The sequence below is a fragment of the Harpia harpyja genome, chromosome 7 (assembly GCF_026419915.1).
Source record: "Harpia harpyja isolate bHarHar1 chromosome 7, bHarHar1 primary haplotype, whole genome shotgun sequence".
In the NCBI taxonomy this organism is placed as follows: domain Eukaryota; kingdom Metazoa; phylum Chordata; class Aves; order Accipitriformes; family Accipitridae; genus Harpia; species Harpia harpyja.
In genome coordinates, this window is record NC_068946.1 from 46,725,581 (window position 1) to 46,746,787 (window position 21,207).

Sequence of the window (21,207 nt, forward strand, 5' to 3'; positions counted from 1 at the left end):
GCCGTTTCCCGGGCCCCGCTCCAGCTCCCGGCGCTGAAGGGGAGACGGCCGCGCCTCGCCGCTCCGGTTAATGGGGATCTTCCAGGTAAGAGAGCGGGGCGGAGGCGGAGGGGAGAGCCCGAAGGGCCGGGGCTGGCCCTCCGCTGGGCAGCAGCTCCCTCACGGGCCCGGGGAGCTGCGGCTGGAAGTGCCCCAGCGCGACGGGCCGGGCCGGGCCGGGCTCTGCGGGGCTTCGCGCACCCCGCGGCCAAGGGGCTTTAGGCGCCGGGGAGAGACAAAAGTGCTGTTCTCTGGCCTGGCGCTCGGGGTGAGGTGAAGCTTCCCGCCTCCTCACCACCCGCAGGTCAGCCGGAGCGAGAGGAAGCCGCGGGTAACTTCACCCGCGGTGGTCCGGTGGCTGCAATTTCAGCTCTGAGTAGCGTTTTAAATGTCCGGAAACTTCCTACAGATTTTGGGCAAGGCGGCGCCGGCTGTTTCGCTTGCGACAGAACTGCTCCTGTAGGAACGCAGCCCGTCAGGCAGTAACGCGTGTGTATTTTCTCTTTCCCGTTTTTTTACAATAGAGCTACAGTCCAGGGACCTCGGAAGAGAAGAGCGGTTTAGGTAAGCCTCTCATTTAGCCATCTGCAAAGCGTATTCCTGTATTTAGGATGAAAATTGCCAGCTGCAGCCAGCAAACTGGAAAACATCAATGTGGAATAGCCAAAAGCAACACGAAATGTGTCAGTTAGACACGGTTATGAATCAACATTATTATTCATTACTTCAACAGGATTTGCTTGCATTTCTCTTTTAAAAGTAAGAGCTCAGAGGTGTTTTGATGAACCAGTGTGTATACTTTATAAGTGCAAAACGTTAGACTCTCTTTTTTTTAAAAGCAGGTAGCATACCCTGGAGGAAAATTTGATTAAACTTGTACAAATTGATTTACACTAATTAACATAACTACTGCATATAGTACTGCTGACATCTGCCAGGAGAGGGCTGTATAGCCATAATGATAAAATACAAACTGTCCCACTCTTTACCATTATTTTTGCTCCCTAAAAAAAGTGGTTTAAAAAGCACTTCTGAATTCATAAGTTCTATACAAAGAAAGAACTTGCTTGTGGGCTTTAAGTGCAGACCAAAGAAGGGCCACAGAGTTAAAGACAAAGCTTATCATGAGATCTCTGTGGCACAGTTAAATGAACACATCAGCAAGTGTTCCTCTGCTGATGTGGCTGTGAGTCACTGACTCTGCAAAGGCTTGGGGTACTCACCCTTGGACCTTGCTGGAAATCAGTAACAAAATGCTAAGAACGCCCTGGAGAGGGCAGAGGCAGGCTTCAGCCCTCTCAGCAAAACAAGCTCAGAGAGGGAGAAGTGGTGTTTTCTGCCTTTACAAGCATTTTGAAGCCCTGATTATGGCATGGCTTTTCACATTTGCTTTCTCAGCTGGAGTTTTAGTGGCAAATGCAGCACAGCATCATGGTGGCACTGCAGCCAGTTAACAAAGCCCTGTTACAGCATCTGTTTCAAAGACATGCCTCTCACACTTGTCTGCTCCTTTTTGCTCCTTCTCACCATTTATTCTCAGCCCATTCAGCTGTGCTGCTGCACCAGTCTTTGAGGTTGGTGCTCTAAATCAAATTAAGTTTTGTGGTGTGGTTTTGTGAGTTTTTTTTAATTCAGTTTATGTCACTGATTCATTTAAGAATATGTTCCCAACAATGGTTGTGCCAGTCTAATGGTGGGGAAAATAAACAGTAGGAAAGAGAAAGAGAGAACAAGTAGCAGGAGGAGACACATCTTGACCAAACTTCCTCCTCAGGTAAACAGCAAAACAAACCCAAACCCTCAAGTCACTACAGGCACAGTGATACTGTTATTGTCATCTTTTAGTGCCTTTCTTAGTTGGGCTTTCTAAGCCTATGAAAAGGGGAGAGAGAAGATCAGACTATGCCAAAAAATATTGGTACGTAATGACAGTAGGATAAAATTGAGAGCTATAAACCACACTTCTATATAAAAAGCAATGTTTTGACAGTAGTATATTGGATTTCACTTTATATTATTCTGTATCCTAGGGCCAAGCATGGTAATGGATGAGGACAGCTTGATGATCCCCATCAACAAAGATGCCTATGAAGTTCTTGAGAAAAGAAAGGACTGTCTAAGTAATCTCGTTTACAGAAAGTTTGCTTGTACATTGACCTTCAAAAGTCCAAAATGCACTGTTGAAGTATACAGGAAAAAACTAAAGCAGGGAATTGACATTTGTGTTTGTAAGGATGATCTCACAAGACACAAGGCTGATGCTTTGGTGAATGCAGCCAATGAGTGTCTAGATCATGGAGGAGGCCTTGCTTTAGCCCTTGTGAATGCTGGAGGGCCAGAAATACAAGAGGAAAGCAATCTTCATATTCAAAGGCATGGGAAACTCACAGCTGGCAAAATAGCTGTGACAGGTGGAGGGAAGCTCCCTTGTAAGAAGATAATTCATGCAGTTGGTCCAAGGTGGACTACTTATGAAAAGGAAAGGTGTTGTGACCTACTTCAGGAAGCTATTGTGAATGTTCTGAAGTACGTTAGTGCTCCAGAAAACACTATAAAGTCTGTGGCTATCCCAGCAGTCAGTTCAGGTATTTTTGGCTTCCCGCTCCATTTGTGTGCTCAAGTGATTGTAATGGCCATAAGGGAATTTGTTGAGGCAAGTCCACCGAGCTGTCTCAGGGAAATCCGCCTGGTGAACATTTATGAGCCTACAGTTGCAGAAATGAAGAAGGCCTGTGAAGAGTTTCTGGGTGATACCAGTTCACTTCAGGAAACACTTTCAGTTTCACCAAGCCAGCCTTCAGCTTTCATCAAATATGAAGGCATTCGCTTGCGCATCGTAAGAGGACTCCTTGAAGAGCAGAAGGTAAGTCTGTCCCGTAATATGTTGGACATGGAGTTGCCTCCAACTCTTTGCAGGATTTGGAGCCCAAGAGTTCACATGTTGTATTGGTCCACTAAATAGTTATCTTCTCTGCCTGATAAGAATTTACAAATGGTAAATAAATTATAGTGGCAAGGAGTTGGGGTTTTTTCTAAATGGGTATTAAATATTAGAATGTTTTTATTTCTTTTTTGTATACATTCTGTTATGGTATAATAGGAAGCAGCTAAAGATTGGATGATTAATAATAATATATCCCTATGTTAATGTTTATCTTCTTAAAACATCATGGGAGTTCACATTTTGTCATGCATTCCCTAGAATTCTACTCTTATTTTTTGCCTTGCTTTTTTTCCTATAATTTATGTTCTCGTAGATACCACTACTGGAGTTACTCAGCAAACACTGAAACAGCTGAAAATAACTTGTACAGATGATGTGCACCTTACCTTTAAACAGTGCATCATTTAAATGGATTCATTTAACTTTTTAGCTAGAAAATCTGACGCAAAATATATGAGCTTAGTCATAGGAATCCAACAGAACTCTTGGACTGGAAGCTGCATCACAGGAATGGCATTTGCTTTTAGCAAATACTGTATCTTAAAAAAAGTCTTAATTTTTAAAGGAGTATCTTAATTGAACAGGAAGTTCATTTTGTTTCACCTGAGAGCAAAGGATCACAAAGTTGACATTGTGGGGAATTTTATTAACCAATTCTACAGCACTGAAGGATACCACATGCCTTCAAGACTATGAGGAGAATATGCTCCAAAGTCTTGTATCTTTAGATAATCTTCAGCAATTTAAGTTAGAACAATTACTGCTGTTATAGGCATTCTGTAAACAAGTGTTTTGCATTTTACATATTTAATTTGAAATACAGAAGACCTACTACAGGAATCTGCTGTTTCCACTGGGAATTGGAAGCAACCATAGCTTTGCAGTTCCCCTGTGTGCACTAACCCCACTAGTTCGGTGATGAGCGCTTGCTACCCTAACATGGGGAGCATCTGTGTGGGCTGCGATAGCAGACATAGCCATAGTTCTCTCCTGCTCATTGATAATTGGCTGCAGAATTGCATTTGATAAGACGCCTATGTGTCAGTTCTATAGCTGCGGTAATAATTCTGTTGAATACACTCTGATGACTTGAACAGGTCTTATGCATGCTGTTGGTTTCTGAAAAAAATGTGTGCATCTACTGCAACTATAAGGTGCATACTTTGATGCATTCCAGCACTGCCCTTAGTAGTAAGTAGTAAGAGAATCTTTCAAACAGCTGATCTGCTGCAGTCAAAAGAATTGTTCCTAGAAAGAGTGCTCTCTATAGTAGCAAAGCTTGCAAATAGTAAACTTGAAGTATACTGAAACTTTGCACTCTTTTCTTTCAGACTACAGCTATCATTAATTCTGTGTCTGTGAATGGTGAGCCTTACACTCCGGTTTCAAGAGGACTGCTGCAAAAAGCGGGTTCAGCTCTTCAAGATGAACTTAAGTCTCATCTTAGACATTCTTTGTCTTACAAGGAAGTCATAATAACAAAAGGGTATAATCTGCCCTGTGAGCTTGTACTGCACATTGTATGGCCGCAATACCACCACAGGGTGTTACTGTGTGAGGTGATGATCAGTTAAATTGGATTATAATTGATTTTCATGTTGAGTGATGTGAGGATTAAAACACTTGTTTTTCCTGCAGGCATTCAAAGCTGCAGTGACAAGATGCCTGCATTACTTTTGGGACTGGTCATCTCTCTCAGTTTCCTTTCCAGCAAATGAGATTTGGTCGTTAAAGCTGCCTGTTGATATAGTGGCAGAGATCATGATTGAAGGGGTTTTAAATTTTGCCAGCGCATACCCTGGGAAGAAGATAGAAGTGCAGTTTGTCTTTTGCCCAGATGACCAGAATGCCTATGAGGTAACAAATTTGTTGTTAACTACCAGTAAGGAAAACCCAAGTCTGTAAAAATATTCCCACAGATGACTACAAATTAAGATAATCTGAATTCTGTACTACTTATAACATTTGTGAGCAGCAGGTCCCTTTATGAAACTATTTGTCTCATTAAGTCTCATTAACAGTTTTTTTTTTTTACAAATCTCTATTTTCACTAAACCAGAAGTCTTTACCCTGTGGTCTGATAATAAGGGGAGGGAGCTCTGAAATTCTCATGGTGGTCAGCAAATTTGTAAGAAAGAGTCTATGCTTAACTCATTAGGGAATAAACTTACTCCTCCTCAGGAAATTTCTTTAACCATTTTTTTTTTTGTATGAAGTTCCTAGGGCAAAATACTATCAACACATTATATGACCTAACATGATAGAAGGGTTGCAAGCGGACAGTGGATAATTTCAACTGCAGTGTGCCATTTTCCACCTTTTGAATATTTGGCTGATGTGATTAATACACAACTATTTTAGATAGCCATCTATTACAAAAGTACAGAGTTTGCTTTTGTTCCCATTAACTTCGACCATCCATTCTTTCAGCGGGTACAAGAACTAGGTGGAGGGGGGTTGGAACTAGATGATCTTTAAGGTCCCTTCCAACCCAAACCATTCTATGGTTCTAAGATCAGATCCATGTTCTGTAACAGTCCCAGAAACTCTGAAGGAAGCTGTATAACAGCTATGTGCTCATCACTTAATCCCTTGATAATCAGGGCACAGCAGAAACTCTTTTTGCTGAAAAAAGAAGGAAGGGCAATTTGCCAGATGCCAAATCCACTGCCTAGCAGACCAGCGCTTCTCAGAGGCTTTCCATGCGTGATCATGAAGAGGAGCTTTGGGGTAAAGGCCGGGGAGTAGTCTGAGTTTTAAAACTGAGTAAGGATTCATCAGCATTAAACTGCAAGCAATGAATACCTTTATCTGCTGTGGTTCTCTGAGTTCCAGATATGCCACAACCACAAAGACGCGGTAAAGGTGCCATTCAGCATGTAAGGTATCTTACCTTAGGAGATGTAGAACACAAATGCACTTGATATTGTCAGGAATAAAATTTTGGGAAAAGTTGACAAATGTCAGCTGTTAATGATTTCAGAATTTGGGTGGGGGGGTGGTAACTACAGCTGTAAACTGCTTATCTAACAGAGTTTTGAAGAGACAAATTGCTTATTTGACAACAGAGATTGCAAACTGCTCCTAAACTTTTCTCTTTTAAGGTTTTCCAGAGAAAATTTTATTCAGCAGCACACAAACTGGAAAAAAAGCAGTATTACAACAGAAGTGATCATTTGAGTAAGTAATGAACAGAAGAGGCATTTCAAGTAAATGAGCACTCCAGATTTGTGAATCTGAAATCACATCCCTTTAAAAATAACTTAGTGTTTGTGTCTTCGGGAAAGGGGGAGGGAAAAATGTGTGAGTGCTTCGCATTTTTACATTAATAGGAATGGAACCAGGCAGTCCCTTGTAAGATTTTTTCAAACATAAAAATTGTCAGTGCCTAACTTGTTGAAAGTTATTTAGTAGAAGGCAAATAAACTCTGCAGGGGGGCGGGGGAGGGTGTGTGTCCTGGAAACCTTACCTTCTGGTATCTAATTTCTTTTTTCTGAGCATACCAGAAGAGTAGTATGTTGCCTTGCACTGTACATCTTGGATTACATGTAGGAATTTGTGACAGCACTTGAAAGCCCTTCACTCTTCCAATGCACTTGTATTAAAAAACAACAAAAAAAATCTTTCTTCTAGGTACAGAGTCAGGCAGTCAAAGCATAAAAGAGACTGCAAATAACGAACCAGCTATTGAACTTAGAGGGAACACACGTACAGCATTGGAAGCAGCAGAATCATGGATCAAAAGTGTGGTACAAATTCAGGAAAGTCACTATGCTATTATTGAAAACAACTACATTTTTAGCCTCGGTAAAAATGAGTTTGCGGAACTATCTCGAGAGCAGCATTCTAGTGTATGTATATGGGAAGAAGTGAGAGATGGAAAAGCAAGACTGGAATTTCAGGGCCCTCCTGATGCTGTGACTGATGCAGTGCTCACAGCTGAAAAACTACTGCTTCGTGTGCAAAAGAAGATTACAGACAAACAAGAGGAACTGCTGTACTTAATAGGTATGTAAAGTAAATAAGTGACTAATTAAATGAACAAGTGCCTAAATAAGGTCAAGTATGAAGCAATATATATCTATGTATTGCTGAGAGTGGACAGAATTGCATTCAGTTCACACACATACTGAGCATTGCTTTAATTACCGATATTACTGTCCTTTTATCATATGAGCCCCTGAAAGACCGTTTGTTAGCTTTGGTTACTCACTTGGCAATACTCCCAGCAGAGCACAGTTTACATAGGGGTTGGCCGTTGTTGTACAGCCAGCTCCAGTACAGCTTAAAATTAAAGCCTGGCCACTGGAGACTTAGAAAACTTGCACTTAATTAACATATACCTTTGCTGAGCTCTTTTGCTAACTACAGCTGGACCACTGTTGCAGGACCCACCAATGGACTTGTTCCGCAGAGTTCTTGACTTTCATTAAGAGTTGACAGAACTAGTGGCATTACAAAAGCTACTGAGTGATCAACTTTTCCTTGTGTTTGTATAGTCATTCAATATAGATACCGTTATAAGAAAGTTGGGCTGTGAAGAGATGTAATGGAGAAGATAAATTGCTTTTCTTTGGTTCCCTCTCTGTCTGGTTTTCTTTAATAAATGTAGAAAAAATTAATAATCAGTCCCTCTGAATATTAGCCTCTGGCATTACTTTGGAGAATATTTAACATTCTTTTTTCTTAACTAAACTACCAAACTACAGTATTGGATCCCTCCTCCTTGCCTTTGCTTCAGTTATTATGATGTATGAAAATTTTACTCCCTTATTTGTATCCAGGCCAACCAGAAGCAGTTCAGCTTTCAGAAGGACACCTTCACAAGACAAATACTACTAAACGTGTCGAGATTTCACTGGTGGAGTCACACCTTCAGGAGTTTAAAGACAGACAGAAACAGTTTGAAAAAGCTGGGCTTCATGTTCTCAAGGTAAAGAGGGTATTCATGGAAAAGCTAAATCTCAGCTGATACAGTTGAACTAACATGTTTAACATGCTTAAAAAACTCAGATAAACTACTTCAATATATTGCTTTTAAAAAATTAAGATCAAATCAGCCTAATCCTTAAAACAGATGTAGTCTTTAAAATACTTTTTATTAGGAGTAAACATAACCACTCAAATAATCACTCCAAAAGTGTGGTTGAATTCTGAGAAGTCCTTTAACTGTACTGTATATTCTGTCTCTTATTTCATGCTTCAAATGTTCCTTTATAGGACTCTAGAGAAATATGAGATTGGTATGTTAGAATGAGTACAATATTCCAGGACACTAATGTAGTGTCTCTGTCTTCTTCTTGTGAGCTTGACACCAAAAATTAGCAACTGAATTTGTCAGTTATGATCTGATTAGTAGCATGTTGAAGCTGGGATCTTGCTTGGATATCAGTGCTTTACTGAACAGGAGGAGGATGAGGCTGTGTAACACAGAGAAATACAGAAGTTTGTAAACAGGGATTTGTGCACCTAGTAGTAAGAGCAGGTAACTGGAAACCAGACTGCCATGTGCCAAACTGCCTTTCATACAAGAAAGGTATTTAACTTTGAAATAATAGCAAATACCAATCAGATGAAAGCAAGTGCTTCTTGATCTGCAGAACTAAAGACTTTGTCGAGTCTCAACGCAAAAGCTACAACAGAATTTGAAAGAATACTGCGCTGAGGATCGGTCATAGAAAGGACTGTCGTGGTTTAACCCCAGCCAGCAACTAAACACCACGCAGCCGCTCACTCAATCCCCCCCCACCCAATGGGATGGGGGAGAAAATCGGGAAAAGAAGCAAAACCCGTGGGTTGAGATAAGAACGGTTTAATAGAACGGAAAAGAAGAAACTAATAATGATAATGATAACACTAATAAAATGACAACAGTAATAATGAAAGGATTGGAATGTACAAATGATGCGCAGTGCAATTGCTCACCATCCGCCGACCGACACCCAGCCAGTCCCCAAGCGGCGATTCCCTGCCCCCACTTCCCAGTTCCTATACTGGATGGGACGTCCCATGGTATGGAATACCCCGTTGGCCAGTTTGGGTCAGGTGCCCTGGCTGTGTCCTGTGCCAACTTCTTGTGCCCCTCCAGCTTTTCTCGCTGGCTGGGCAGGAGAAGCTGAAAAATCCTTGGCTTTAGTCTAAACACTACTTAGCAACAACTGAAAACATCAGTGTTATCAACATTCTTTGCATACTGAACTCAAAACATAGCACTGTACCAGCTACTAGGAAGACAGTTGACTCTATCCCAGCTGAAACCAGGACACTCAGTTAAATTACTTTTATGAGAGCAGAAGCTTGATCATGTTTCAGCACCTGCTTGTTTTTATCTGAGCAGTCAGAAGTCTGGCATGAGCAGGTTGCTAGAGAAGAGGCCTTGCAGGCCCCTGGTACTGACTTTTGCCATAGCAACTGTGACTAGTCCACTGGTAGAGTCAGGTATGCCAGCGAGAGCTGCTGAGTAGCCAATTTGCCTGAAGTTCTGTGTGGTGGTATGCTGCATGCAGCCATGCTTTTGAGAGACAAGCTAACGTAAAGCCCCTCTTATCTGTAGACCTTTTTTTGCCTTGAGAGCTGTAAAATTTTGATCAATCAAGAGCTGAGGTTCTCCGTGCCTTACAGGACACTTTCAGTTCTTTACAAGATTAAGCTGTAAGCACCCACACAGCTTATTCTCACATACATATAGTTGATACTCAATCTGTTCAGCACAACTCAAGTACTGGAAATCAGTACGCTAGGATATATTCCCACTGATTTCAATGAGAGGCATGGGATAGTGGCATGGTTCTTCTCCTATGGATCAGTTGCACACTTCAGATACCTTAACTGCTACACGGTCAATGCATATAAGCTAAATCAAATGTTCTTGCATTGAAGAACATAGCCAGAACAAGAGCACCCATGGATTTCATGGATATTGGTCTCCGTTTGCTTATACTATACTATTATTTATGTTACAGATTGAAAAGATACATAATCCTCTTTTATCTGCTGCGTTCCAACAAATGAAAAAAAAACTAGAGGAAAACCAAGGTACCTCCAAAATAACCCACAAATTGTACCAGCACGTTCCTGCTCAGTTCTGTAGCTCAGTGTGCCAAACTGGATTTCACAGGATGTATTCTCCACCAACAGGTAATAACTAGCTTTGGCATCTTTAATCAAAATGAACAGTGACTGACTACTAAAGTTGGATTAAAATCAGAAAAAAATGGCATTCCTAAACAAGAACTGTTTCCTACCCACATTTAGAGTCATATGATCTTACTTTTTTTATCTACAGTAAGATTTTCCTGTTTTTCCTTCCTGATACCGTAGTCAGTAAGGCTCTGGCAGGATAAGCCTAGATTCCTAGCCTAGCCCAGACACTGTTGACAGCATTGTTAATACACACTCAATGCCGTGTCCAAGTTTGACTTTCTTTAAAGAGTGATGCAACAAAATAAATGTCCTTATTTACTTGCTGCGAACATGCGTTCAGCAGCTTGATGCTTTAAAGCATGTTCAAAGGAATTGCAGAATAATTGAGGCTGGAAGGTACTTCTAACTACTAAACTCCTGCTGAAATCAGGTGCAATCAGAGACAGCAGATAATCTGAGCAGACTGCCATTCAAACTATAGTAGAGTTAGGAAGAAAGTTGTGGTGTCTATGGAATATTGTAGTAGACAGATATTTTCAGAAACTGAAAGAATAAGCATTTAGCGCTTCATCCTGCAATAGGTGAAGGGCATGATGTTTTGCTTGTCAAATGCAGAGCCAGGATTTCAGGCAACAAACTGTTCAAAAAGTGGAGATTTGCCTTTCCTTGTCTATGCAATGTACATGGCCCATTTTCACACTTTCAAAGTAATAAGTAGGATGATGGTCTAATTTAATTTCTTTGCACTTTTCCATGATACTGTAATAACATTTTATGCAGCATTCTCCTTGTAAATCTCAAAGCTTTTTTTTGTAGTTTGCATTACTAAAATCTTACGTTCTTTGGTGCTTGTCAGAGTCCTAGTACACGATAACTGAAGTGTTTACATAAATACATTATACCTTGATGTTTCTATCACTGGATTAACAGTTAAATCTGAACGGTCACCACTGCAGTAGCAGTAAAATCAGAATGGCCATCAGCTGTCATTGCTTATGATTTCAATGGGAGGTCAGTGCTAGCATTAGAGCCACTTAATGCAAATTTACTGCCAAAAGGATGGCATGCGTTGAGCAGTAACATAAAATGTCATATTGAATCAAGAAGAAGTCTCTTAGTACTACCACCCCAAAAGAACCAATTGTTAAAGGCTTTTTTTTTTCTTCTTCTAAATATTTTTCTTTCTTTTTCCAGAACAAAAATATGGAGCTGGCATCTATTTTAAAAGGAACCCAAAAAGCCTAATCAAGGGTAAAGATACATGGGAAACAGACTCTAAAATGTATGTGTTTGAGGCTGATGTATTAACAGGCTTATACACTGAAGGCAAGCCATCTTATATTATGCCACCGGCAGTGGAGTGGGATGCCATTAAGGTATATGACAGCTTAGTAGATGATGTAAACAATCCTGACACCTTTGTCATTTGCAACAGTGTTGGGGCCCTTCCACAATATTTGTTGACTTGTTCCCCAGTAAGGGAGAGGTACGTGGCCCTCTGAGGAAACCAGCAGCATGCTGAGTGAGAATTAATCAGAACTGTAGCTATTGTGAAGACCCCCTCAGAACAAAGCCTAGTACTTAGATTTTAGGAGGACGCTCTACCTAGTAAATTGCTGTGATCAAAGTGCCTTGTGCAAAGTGCTCTGAAATATCCATGAACAGAAAAAGTAAGTCAGTACCTTAAGGAGATTAGAAAAAAATTATCTGTGAATGGAAACAGAAGGGAAAGCATCACAAAATACAGTTTAACATTTATCTGGTCATGTACTTTATGCCTTAAAGTGTTCTGAGCATGGGACTATAAACTTGATGTTTGCTTAGGTTGGCATTCTTCCATTACATTTTCTTAATCTGAGATATTGCATATGTTAATGAAACCCAAGAAATCTTTTTTGTGCCTTTGATTAAATTTTCTTTTGACTTAAATAGGTAAATATATCAGGTGAAAGCTATTTCCCACGTAGGGACATGCTATTAAATACACACAGTTATGACAAATGTGAGGCAATACTTCATGATTTCTAATAGTAGTTGCTGTTAGAGTTTTTATTGGTTAAGATATTCAAAGCATTGTAGACACATGTATTCAAAATAAAAAGCATGAATGACACTATCAGCTAACCTGTTGTTTTTCAATATAGTCTTAAGAACATGACTTGGACTGTATTTGAGCTTCAGATTTCGCAGATGTGTTCAGTCTCTTTGAAAGGCTACAAAATAGTAGGGAACTGGTTCAAGCTACAGCTTGAAATTGCTCTTCAATTAATCTACATTTACCAATATCTTTTAAAGATTACAGTGTCAGCCTTGTAGCTAGTATTGCCACGTTGCTTCTGTATTGACCTGAAGCCAGTAAATGGAAAAGCTTAAGAGCCATTATGCTCATTTCAATGTAAAAGGGGATTCAGTCCAGCTCTCAGGTACTTTGAAACTTTCTGTACTAAAGCCTGAAACTATTTCTGATGTTAGCAGGGTTTAAAACAGATCTACTGCCCCGAACTAAAAGCTACTAGCAGATTTGTCCAATCTGAAGCATTTAAAACTACCAGTTATGGTCCTAACTAAACATCCAAATGGCTTATAACAGTGCTGTAATACAGAAATAAAGGCTCATCTGTCAATATCAGGTCTGCTGCTAGACTGAAAAGTCACCTATGGTTAAAACTGTAATTATCTGGCGCGAAAAGGGCTTGCATAAAACTATTAAAAAAAACCAACAACATTGCCATATGAAAAGCATTTCATCCATATGTAAAGTACTGTGCTAATGGAGAGCAGCCTGGACCCTAAACCATACATGAAATTAATGTTTAATAAAACTTTTCAGAATAATTTGTTAATGAATTCCCAGCACATTTGTACTGTACCTGCAACTCCCAAGATAGTAGTCACAGTGCTAGGAACCACTCACAAGTCCAAAACAAATTAAGTTATAAAAGTCTAATTCTGAACTCTAAGTGAGGTTGCAAGTGGAAATTGGTTTTTTAACCATTGCAAAACAAACTTTTAAATGAAAATATTAATATTTTGTTTGGGTTTTTTAAATTATTTTTAAGATTAGCTATGTCTACATTGTTGCAAAAGGGTAGCTTTTGTAGTGTGTGAGCCTTATATGCTCTAGTGTAATGTTAAATGAGCAAACCCTCCTGTGAACTTGTAAGAACCATCTACCTCAAGTCTCATTCTCACAGAAATCCCAAAGTTGCTTTTAGATAGTATGCTTGAAGTTTGAGAACAGAATTAGTCTATACCTATTTTAACTTTTCCATTTATGCAACCAGCTCTTCTCCTCTATTTCTGTCCCATTTTTCCTCATGTTTCTTGATTCACGCACTACTGCCAGGAAGACACGCAGCTGTAGATTTAAGGTTTGTTAGACAGCATTGAACAAGAATAAGTTCTTATTTCAGCTTGCTTCAAGAGGTTTCATTTTCTAAAGGAGTTTCATGGCAGGATTTTTTTTTTCCTGTTTTCTCTTTTGAAAAAACTCAGTACAGAGTTTCTGACCCAGTGCAACAACTTCTAACAAGCATCAGTTTTCAGAAAACGTTAAGGAATTTTTTTTTTGGCACAATGTAACATCATTTCTCCTATTCGGAATAAAGAACAGTTTTCATAATGCAGTGTTATTTTAAACTGTTACACAAGTACTGGTAACAATGTATTTCACTAATAACCTTTTAATGAACTTTGTAACTCTTCTTGACTGCATCTGAAAGTGTTGGTAGTCAGTTTAATAGAAAAAATAACTACCGAGAAAACTTTTAACAGCTTACTTGAGTGCCCAGCACATGCTTCCTCCTCCCTCCACATACACCTGCAGTTTATAAGAATTCAGTCTCACTGAATATTTATCTTCCATTTTATTATAGCAAGATTTTTTCTAGTATATAATTTCTACTTAAGTTGAACAGTGTCCTCTGCACTTAGTGATACAATATATATTCTATATATATATATAGTTTTTTAAAAACTGGTAATGTAAGAAGTTGTATATAATTATTTTCATCTGGTCCTCAGAAAGAATAATTTCATATACAGATAAACCCAGCACAAACTAGATGTACCAAGTAGTACATATTAAAATAATTACCACAGTAATTGAAAATTTCTGAACTTAGTCCTACAATAATCCGTTAACTAGAGGCTACTCCACAGCCTCTGGGATTTCTCTGTCATCCACAATAAGGGTATGAATAATTCCTTCCTTTCGTTTTCCACTACTGACAGCCTTAATGCAACAGCTGTGATCACCAACACTGAAGTGAGTTTCAGTCCCATCTTCTACAAATTCACCCTGGGAGAAAGGAGATAAGAATAAAAACAGACATGTGCTATTTTAGTAAAGTAAAAGCTTGAGTGCATCAGACTGTTTTCAAGGTCAAGATCACTTGTAAATCCCACAATTAGAGCAGCTGCAGGTACCTGCAACAAATACAGCGCAAACGCTGAAACGAAGCTGCAGAATCTCAGATAGGACTTTGTCAAGATGTCCAGTTAAAGGTTTGTGGGTATTAGATGACAATAAAAATTTCACATAATCAGAAATGGTAAAGTTGGAGTGTGTGAATTAATATCGTTGATCCATGTCAGTAAAACAAAAATAGAAAAGATAGTTTCCTTCCAAGTTGTGCAGTACAGCCAATAAGTACCACACAAACCTATGCTGAAGTGGCAGTAAAAGATGAACTATTTAGTGGTGCCTTTTACAGCAGAATGAAGAGATCCCTGAATTGAGTATAACAGTTGTATATTTTGGATACACAGCTCCTGCTGCAGTTATGTAATTTCCTGTTACAGATTTTGCCATGCATGGCTGTGGTTTTGTCATCATCTTTGGGAGAGTAGAAAAATCTGTGTGCCGCTCTAATGCAAGCACAGTTTGACAACTAAACCCGTACTCGTAGCTTGCAAGAATATCTTCCTAGTGCATTTACTACATTATAGAAAAGGCTGAGAACCATCAAGAGCTGAAGTTCTGATTCGCTGAGAGAGGATGTTTCTTCCACTAATTACTGAAGAGGCATTTGGTGAATCTTTTCATCCTGTTCTGAAGTACAGCAAAACTGTTGGTTTTACAATTTGTACTCATCCAGGGGATTACTTGTGGCAGTAGTAATCATAGTGACAATTCTCTAGTGAGAAAGCACATCCTTCAAGGATGTGGAAGCCTACATAGTATGCACATTGAAAGCCATCATAATCTAAAAAGACTCCAAATAGATTAAGCCTTCTAGCTGTCAAGCAGCTCTAAAAATTAATGCAGATGTGACAAAGACAAAAGATTTGATTTGTTCCAATGAGACTCTTAAGCCCTAAGCATTAGGGACCATCTCTAGATGGAAAAAATTGCGAGTCATAACAGACAACGTGTTCAACTTCCAGTCACCACTAACATGAGCAGGTTTGGATGAGGTGGCTCTACACTCTGCGTCAAAGTCAAGTCCCTCCCTCTCCCTAGAAAGTCTTCTCCCTAAAAACCCTGGACAACTGACCCAGAAGATTTATTTTGCTTGTCTAAAAAGTGTAAATAAAAGCACTGTTTACTCTTAAATAGATAGATGTTTGGCATCCCAACTGAAATACTGTCAGTTATAAAATACAGTGAAGGACATTCAGAACAGACTAGTAACATACTGGCTGCCTGGGTGTATGCTCATACTCTGTGGTAAAGCAAGGTAACGTGCCCCTCTGTGGCTTATTTTGCTAAGCTTTGGTTATCTAGCTATAGCCTGTGAAAAGCCTTTGGAAACGATCACATACCGCTGTTTCCATTTTTTGACCATTGCACCACACATCCATAGTGTCCTTTTCTGTGAAGGAAAAAGAAAACAAAAAGTAAAGAGAACAAGATATTTTTTTTTCCCCCTACAGACGATAAGTTCTAGGAATTTTAAAAATTTACTGCTGAATTTTACTTAGTGAAAAGAAGTTCCTAATTAGCCATAATACCTAGGCTACAGGGTTTGTTCTTACACTGGAGAGATGGGACACTGTCATCAATGGGCAAACAACTTTTGCTTTGAACATACGTTTTTACCTCTCCCTAGCCCTGGCTATTAACGCTGGGTTGTTCTGAATATTGTCAGAGATATTCTGACATTCTTAAACTGAAAAACTTGAAGACAGAAAAGTCAAGTAATTTCTACTAATTATTTGAGTGCTGTTCATTCAGTGAAGCTCTAACATTTTTTCCAGGTCAGTTTAACTCAAAAGCAGCATTATTTAACATCCATCAAACTGTTCGTATTCTTAAAATCTCCTTGAAAACCCAAGTACCACTTTAAATATCAATGTTGGATTTTTTTCATTTAAAATAGAATATTCTTTTACTTTTCCCAGCACATCCTCCTTAAATTACTTTGCTCTAGAATTCACATTACTGACACTGTCATCCACAGGACATCAGTAGAGAGCTGAACACTGCTTGTCTTTTAACAAAGCACAGGGAGATTAAAAGTCTGTACGGAGAGTAATCTGTTTCTGGCATTGAAATTGTCTTTCTTCCCTGCCCCCCTTCATCTTAGGGCAGTTCATTCTGTCCTGAGGCTTAAGAAGAAATCACAGCCCAAGATCTCGTCTCCAGGTATAACCATACAGCAATACCTAAATGGAAGTTTTCCCACTAGATGCCATGGACAAATTCCTCAGGGGATCCCTTCCTCCCATCTGCTTGTAATGTATTTGGGAAAGGGAGGCAGAAGAGAAGAAATGTACTGCCTTGCTATTAAGAAAGTGAAAAATCATCATCTGAAGTGTTTAGATTAAAATTGTAGTTAAGAAGTGATGCAGAAAAAAGGATGCTGATTAATCTATCAAAAGTGTAGAATAGCACTGTCGTACTTCTTCAGTTAAAGACTCCTTGACTTTGGGTTATGATTTTTGGAAGGAAAGCCTGGTTAGCTGGTTAAACTTACACACACAGCAGGTTTGATCACAACATAGATTACACTTCTGTAACATGCTCCACCTGGAGAACTGTCTTGCTAGGGCAGCTCTATGGATATAGAAGCTGTAACTCCTTCCAACCTCCCCTCCCCCCCGTCTTTTTTTAAAACTAGACGATGCTGCTGTAGAACAGAACACTGACAGCAGGCTCACACAGGTGTAACAAGACCATTATTTTTCAGACTGCCTTTGGCATCTAATTCCAAACTTCCAGACCACCCAGTGCTAGCCACTGAACCGTGCTTTCTCTTAATTACCAGTTATTAAATGCATACAAGTTTATTCAAAGGACGACCATGAAGTCATTCAGTGTTTACTTACCTAGAACAACTCTATAGTCCGTACCACCCAAGCTCAGTACCCAAGTGTTGGTTGTTTTTGACCTGTTCTCCATATACTTCTTGAGACTCTTTCCATTGATCTCTAAAGTATATTCATATGCAAAGCCACTGACTGCATCAATGTTGATAGTAGCTTTTGTTTTGGCTGCTCCAACAGTGAATGTTTCTTTACCCACTAATTTAAACATCCATTCTTTTCTTATTTCTTCCTGTAGAATATGGCAAAGACAATGGGTATTAATTGATAAACCTGAATGCATGTTTTAGTATAAAAAAAATTGAACTAGGACTCGGAAAACAACTCAGTACTTAACTATTATTTCAGAATGAACGAATACGTGATACTTAGTACGTCTAGAGTGCCTCTGCCCAAGGACAGCAAAGCACTTCATGAATACTCACACCTTAATTGTAACTGAAAAAAAGAATGATGCAGTTCATTAAATTAGGTAAAGTTAATCAACTGAATATAGCTCACTTGCATTTATTAGTCTTTTGTTTGTTCTGATGCCTGTTGCATGGAAGTGCACTTATATAATCTGTATCATAGTGAATTTTGAGCACATAGCAATTTCACCTTTCCATCAACATAGACAACACGTTTTCCTGAAGTGGTCCCATGTTCAAATTCAATCTTATGAACACCATCACTTAAAGCTACTTCCCAAATAGCCACCAAATCTGTCATCTTCTCTAAGTGGCTGTACCGAGACCTACGGAAACACCAACAGAGTAAATTAATTGTTGTTGAAAGAGTTCAATTACTGATGTCTATAGTTCAAAGCTTTAGCCCTTCAGGGAGAGTCACTTTTTACAAATGATGAATGAGACTTGAAAGAATAAGCTTACAGAACTGCTTATATTTTCATGGTTTTTTGAACATTCAAGTATAACAAAATATCACAAAATATAAACAGACAGTTAAACAGACTCACTTTGACAAACACTGTACAAAGACATATATATCCATAACCATATATAACCTCTAAAACTTCAATTTCAGCTGGTAGTATGGTTACAAAATTATACTTTGAATTCAGATGCTCCTGGACGGTTCTGCAATTTCTTGGCAGGCATTAAAATACAGTATTTTGATTGGTCTCTGAGAAAGTGTTTTAGCCTTTTAAACTTAAAAAGTAATCAGGATGACCAGTTTAGCTATTATCTGTTTTAACAGATTTGTCTGTAATCTCTCTCATAAACATTACCTACATCATTCAGAAATGCAACTGCACATACAAACACCCATGGGAGGAGATCTGGCAAGATATCCTTTCATTTAAGTAATTTTTAAAGTTTAGATACAGTCACAAGTGACCACTGGAACTGTGGATATCTTTCCAAATCTGCTCATGCCACAGTTCTGATTTTTTACCTTACTTCATCTTCACAGACAGTAATCTCCTCACGGGATGCCATAGTAACCAAAACGGCTTTTAATCCAATTAGCAGCAAGAAAAAAAAGAAAGCAGAATAGCAGCAGAGAAGTGTTGAGGCCTAAATTTTTTCTTGTTTTCTCCATTTAAGATAAAGGACATTTGTTTAAAGTGTCATGCACTATCAGGCACTACCATAATATATGATGAAATACAAACATAATTTTTCTTCTTAGACAAAAAGGCAAAATTAGTATGTGCAATTTATCCTAACTTTACCAGCACATCATAACTTTGTCAGTTATTTGATGGAAAAATGGTTTGCTTAACTTGTCAGCAAAAGCTTAGAAACAAACAGCTTGACCAAAGAAGGAACCAAATCCAGAGCTGCCTATCTCAGTCACTAACCGTAACAAACTATGGACTGTTGCCACCTCCAGGAAAGTGAAATAGCACAGACAACAACTTCAACCTACTCATTTTTCTAAACCACTATAGTAGTTTTCAACAATCGCATTAGCAATTCGACCAGGCAATTCAGTCATAAAGTCTATGTGAACCACAGAGAAATCACTTGTTTCTTACTTAGGACATTTTTAGATCATGACTGTGTTTTACAACACTGCTGTTACTTTTAATTTATCGTTTTCAGTAAACAGATTAATTCATGTAAGAGCTATCTGCATCAAGCCTGTGCATATCAATTAAGCATAATTTCAGTAAATGCAAATAAGTGAATTTTTGATAAATTGTACTTTTCAGTGAAAAATGAATTAGAAGTTGTAAGTTGTAGGTTCTTCAGCATGACAGGGTGTGCATTTAAAAATTAAACCTCCTTCACTCTGTCTTAAGCTTCTATTTTAAAACACGTTCGAGTACACTGTTGTATTACTGTCCGTGGTTTTGTCAGTAATTGCACACATTTCTGTTCATAAACTGAAAAATAAGTTTTAAAAACAGTGAAACCACTTTAAGGATCTAAGGATTTAATTCTCACAGTAGTGAGCACTCTACACCACCTAACAGATGCCAAGGAGATTGTTTTGGTTGTTCCTAAAGTTATGGGTTGATTTCTGTTGAAGGTTCACATCCCCTGGCAGACGGTGGAAGTCAGGCAGGGTGTATGTCCGCGCTTCCCCCTTCCCCTTCTCCTCAAAGGAGCGGGGGCCAGGGGCTCCTTGTCCGTGCCAGCTGATCGACACAAGAAGTGGCCTCGGGCACAAAAAGAAATGCCCGAAGAGGTGGCACCTGGAGCACAGCTACAGCCTACCCACAGAGGCCGCATCACCCCTGCTGCATGAATTTTAGCAGATAGTTTAGGATCGATGCTGAAAGGGTCAGAAAACATCCCGAAACACACAATTTCCTTTTTTTAAAAAAACAAAAAACAAATCACGGTAATGTGGTAATACACTTTTTTTTTTTAAATCAAACCTGAACCCAAACTCTAGGCCAGCTGTATGTTTTCTGAAGGACAGTCGATACCATCAGAGCCCGAAGGGAAAGCGGTACGCTACCCCACGACTAGGGGATGCCTGCCGCACAGGTAGCCCAGCCCCCAGACAGTCACTCGCTGGCTCGAATCCAAGGAAACGGATTTGTACTAACCGCCGACCCTCTCATTTCGCTGCATTTTCTGTTAATCAAGTCAGCAGCCCAAAATGAGATTTACTTCTTTATACATAAGGACTTGTTCTGAAAACTAGGATAGGATTACCGCTCTGCATCCACCTAATCCACGCCTGGTAGTACACAGCGGGGGATGGTGCGCTAGGACGTAAATGAACTCCAGAGACGGCAAATTTCTCCCCACCACCCACGTCTATTGCCAGCAAAATTTTTTTTTTTTTTAATTAAGTCCTGGCAGCGACATTTCTCAACCCTCCTCAAACAGCTTATTGCTGATGGCCGCGATGCTCCATACCAGCGAGAACAGGCGACTCCTCTCCGAGCCGCGGTTGCCCGAGCCTCAAGGCCCAGAGCCCCGCCGCCGCCCGGGGAGGTTTCCCGGCACCTCCCGCCCCTCCTCCGGGCCGGGCCCGCGGCAACAGGCGGAAGCAGACTCCGACGGAGACGCGGTCTGCTTCCTCCTCCTCTAGCGGCCAGGCGGTCTCCAAGGAGCCCGGGGAGACGCTCCCTCAGCCCGGGCGGGCCCGGCCGTCCCGCCTAGGCGATGCATGTCGGGGCGTCCCCGGGGCGGGAAGGGAGGCCAGCTCCCAGGCGCCTTGAGGAGAGATCAGGCCTCCGCGGGCGGGCGATCGGGCGAGCCCAGCCCGGCCCCACGCCCCGCCGACTCCCGGCCCCGCTCCTACCTCCGCGGGGCTCTCCTCCCCCTCGGCTCCCCGCGCCTCAAAATGGCGGCGGGCGGCCAGCGCCGCCCCGCGGACGCCAGCCTCCCTCCCCCCCTCCCCT

General features: G+C 40.2%; 2 protein-coding genes across 7 annotated transcripts; one reads left to right on the top strand and one right to left on the bottom strand.

Annotated features, from left to right (window-relative positions):
* The first annotated feature begins 7 nt into the window (after nucleotides 1–7).
* Nucleotides 8–12,240, top strand: PARP9 (poly(ADP-ribose) polymerase family member 9). Of its 3 annotated transcripts, XM_052791168.1 has the most exons (10): nucleotides 8–85; nucleotides 564–603; nucleotides 2,070–2,902; nucleotides 4,315–4,542; nucleotides 4,622–4,840; nucleotides 6,088–6,163; nucleotides 6,618–6,992; nucleotides 7,769–7,917; nucleotides 9,947–10,121; nucleotides 11,322–12,240. In XM_052791168.1, exons 1-10 carry the CDS (start codon nucleotides 71–73, stop codon nucleotides 11,627–11,629), a joined length of 2,418 nt encoding a protein of 805 aa, XP_052647128.1. In that variant the 5' UTR covers nucleotides 8–70; the 3' UTR covers nucleotides 11,630–12,240. The 3 variants fall into 3 exon arrangements, with proteins under 3 accessions (XP_052647128.1, XP_052647130.1, XP_052647129.1); XM_052791170.1 differs by lacking the exon at nucleotides 564–603 and having other exon boundaries at nucleotides 30–85; XM_052791169.1 differs by lacking the exons at nucleotides 8–85; nucleotides 564–603 and adding an exon at nucleotides 650–828.
* On the bottom strand, nucleotides 12,142–21,178 carry FAIM (Fas apoptotic inhibitory molecule). 4 transcript variants are annotated; one of them, XM_052791172.1, is made up of 6 exons: nucleotides 21,108–21,173; nucleotides 18,795–18,852; nucleotides 17,997–18,132; nucleotides 17,400–17,628; nucleotides 15,894–15,943; nucleotides 12,142–14,427 (listed from the first exon to the last, which is right to left on the bottom strand). In XM_052791172.1, exons 2-6 carry the CDS (start codon nucleotides 18,836–18,838, stop codon nucleotides 14,278–14,280), a joined length of 609 nt encoding a protein of 202 aa, XP_052647132.1. In that variant the 5' UTR covers nucleotides 18,839–18,852; nucleotides 21,108–21,173; the 3' UTR covers nucleotides 12,142–14,277. The 4 variants fall into 4 exon arrangements, with proteins under 4 accessions (XP_052647132.1, XP_052647133.1, XP_052647134.1 ...); XM_052791173.1 differs by lacking the exon at nucleotides 21,108–21,173 and adding an exon at nucleotides 20,720–20,768; XM_052791174.1 differs by lacking the exon at nucleotides 18,795–18,852 and having other exon boundaries at nucleotides 21,108–21,178.
* Nucleotides 21,179–21,207: the final 29 nt, after the last annotated feature.

Excerpts from the sequence above, each read along its gene's own strand:
- PARP9 (XM_052791168.1), top strand. Across the intron at positions 604-2,069 it reads GGAAGAGAAGAGCGGTTTAG|GGCCAAGCATGGTAATGGAT; the intron begins GTAAGCCTCTCA and ends TCTGTATCCTAG. Across the intron at positions 6,164-6,617 it reads CAACAGAAGTGATCATTTGA|GTACAGAGTCAGGCAGTCAA; the intron begins GTAAGTAATGAA and ends TCTTTCTTCTAG.
- FAIM (XM_052791172.1), bottom strand. The coding sequence starts at position 18,838 with ATGGCATCCCGTGAGGAGATTACTGTCTGTGAAGATGAAGTAAG. Across the intron at positions 15,944-17,399 it reads GGACTATAGAGTTGTTCTAG|AAAAGGACACTATGGATGTG; the intron begins GTAAGTAAACAC and ends TTTCCTTCACAG. Across the intron at positions 14,428-15,893 it reads GTCAAAAAATGGAAACAGCG|GGTGAATTTGTAGAAGATGG; the intron begins GTATGTGATCGT and ends CCTTTCTCCCAG.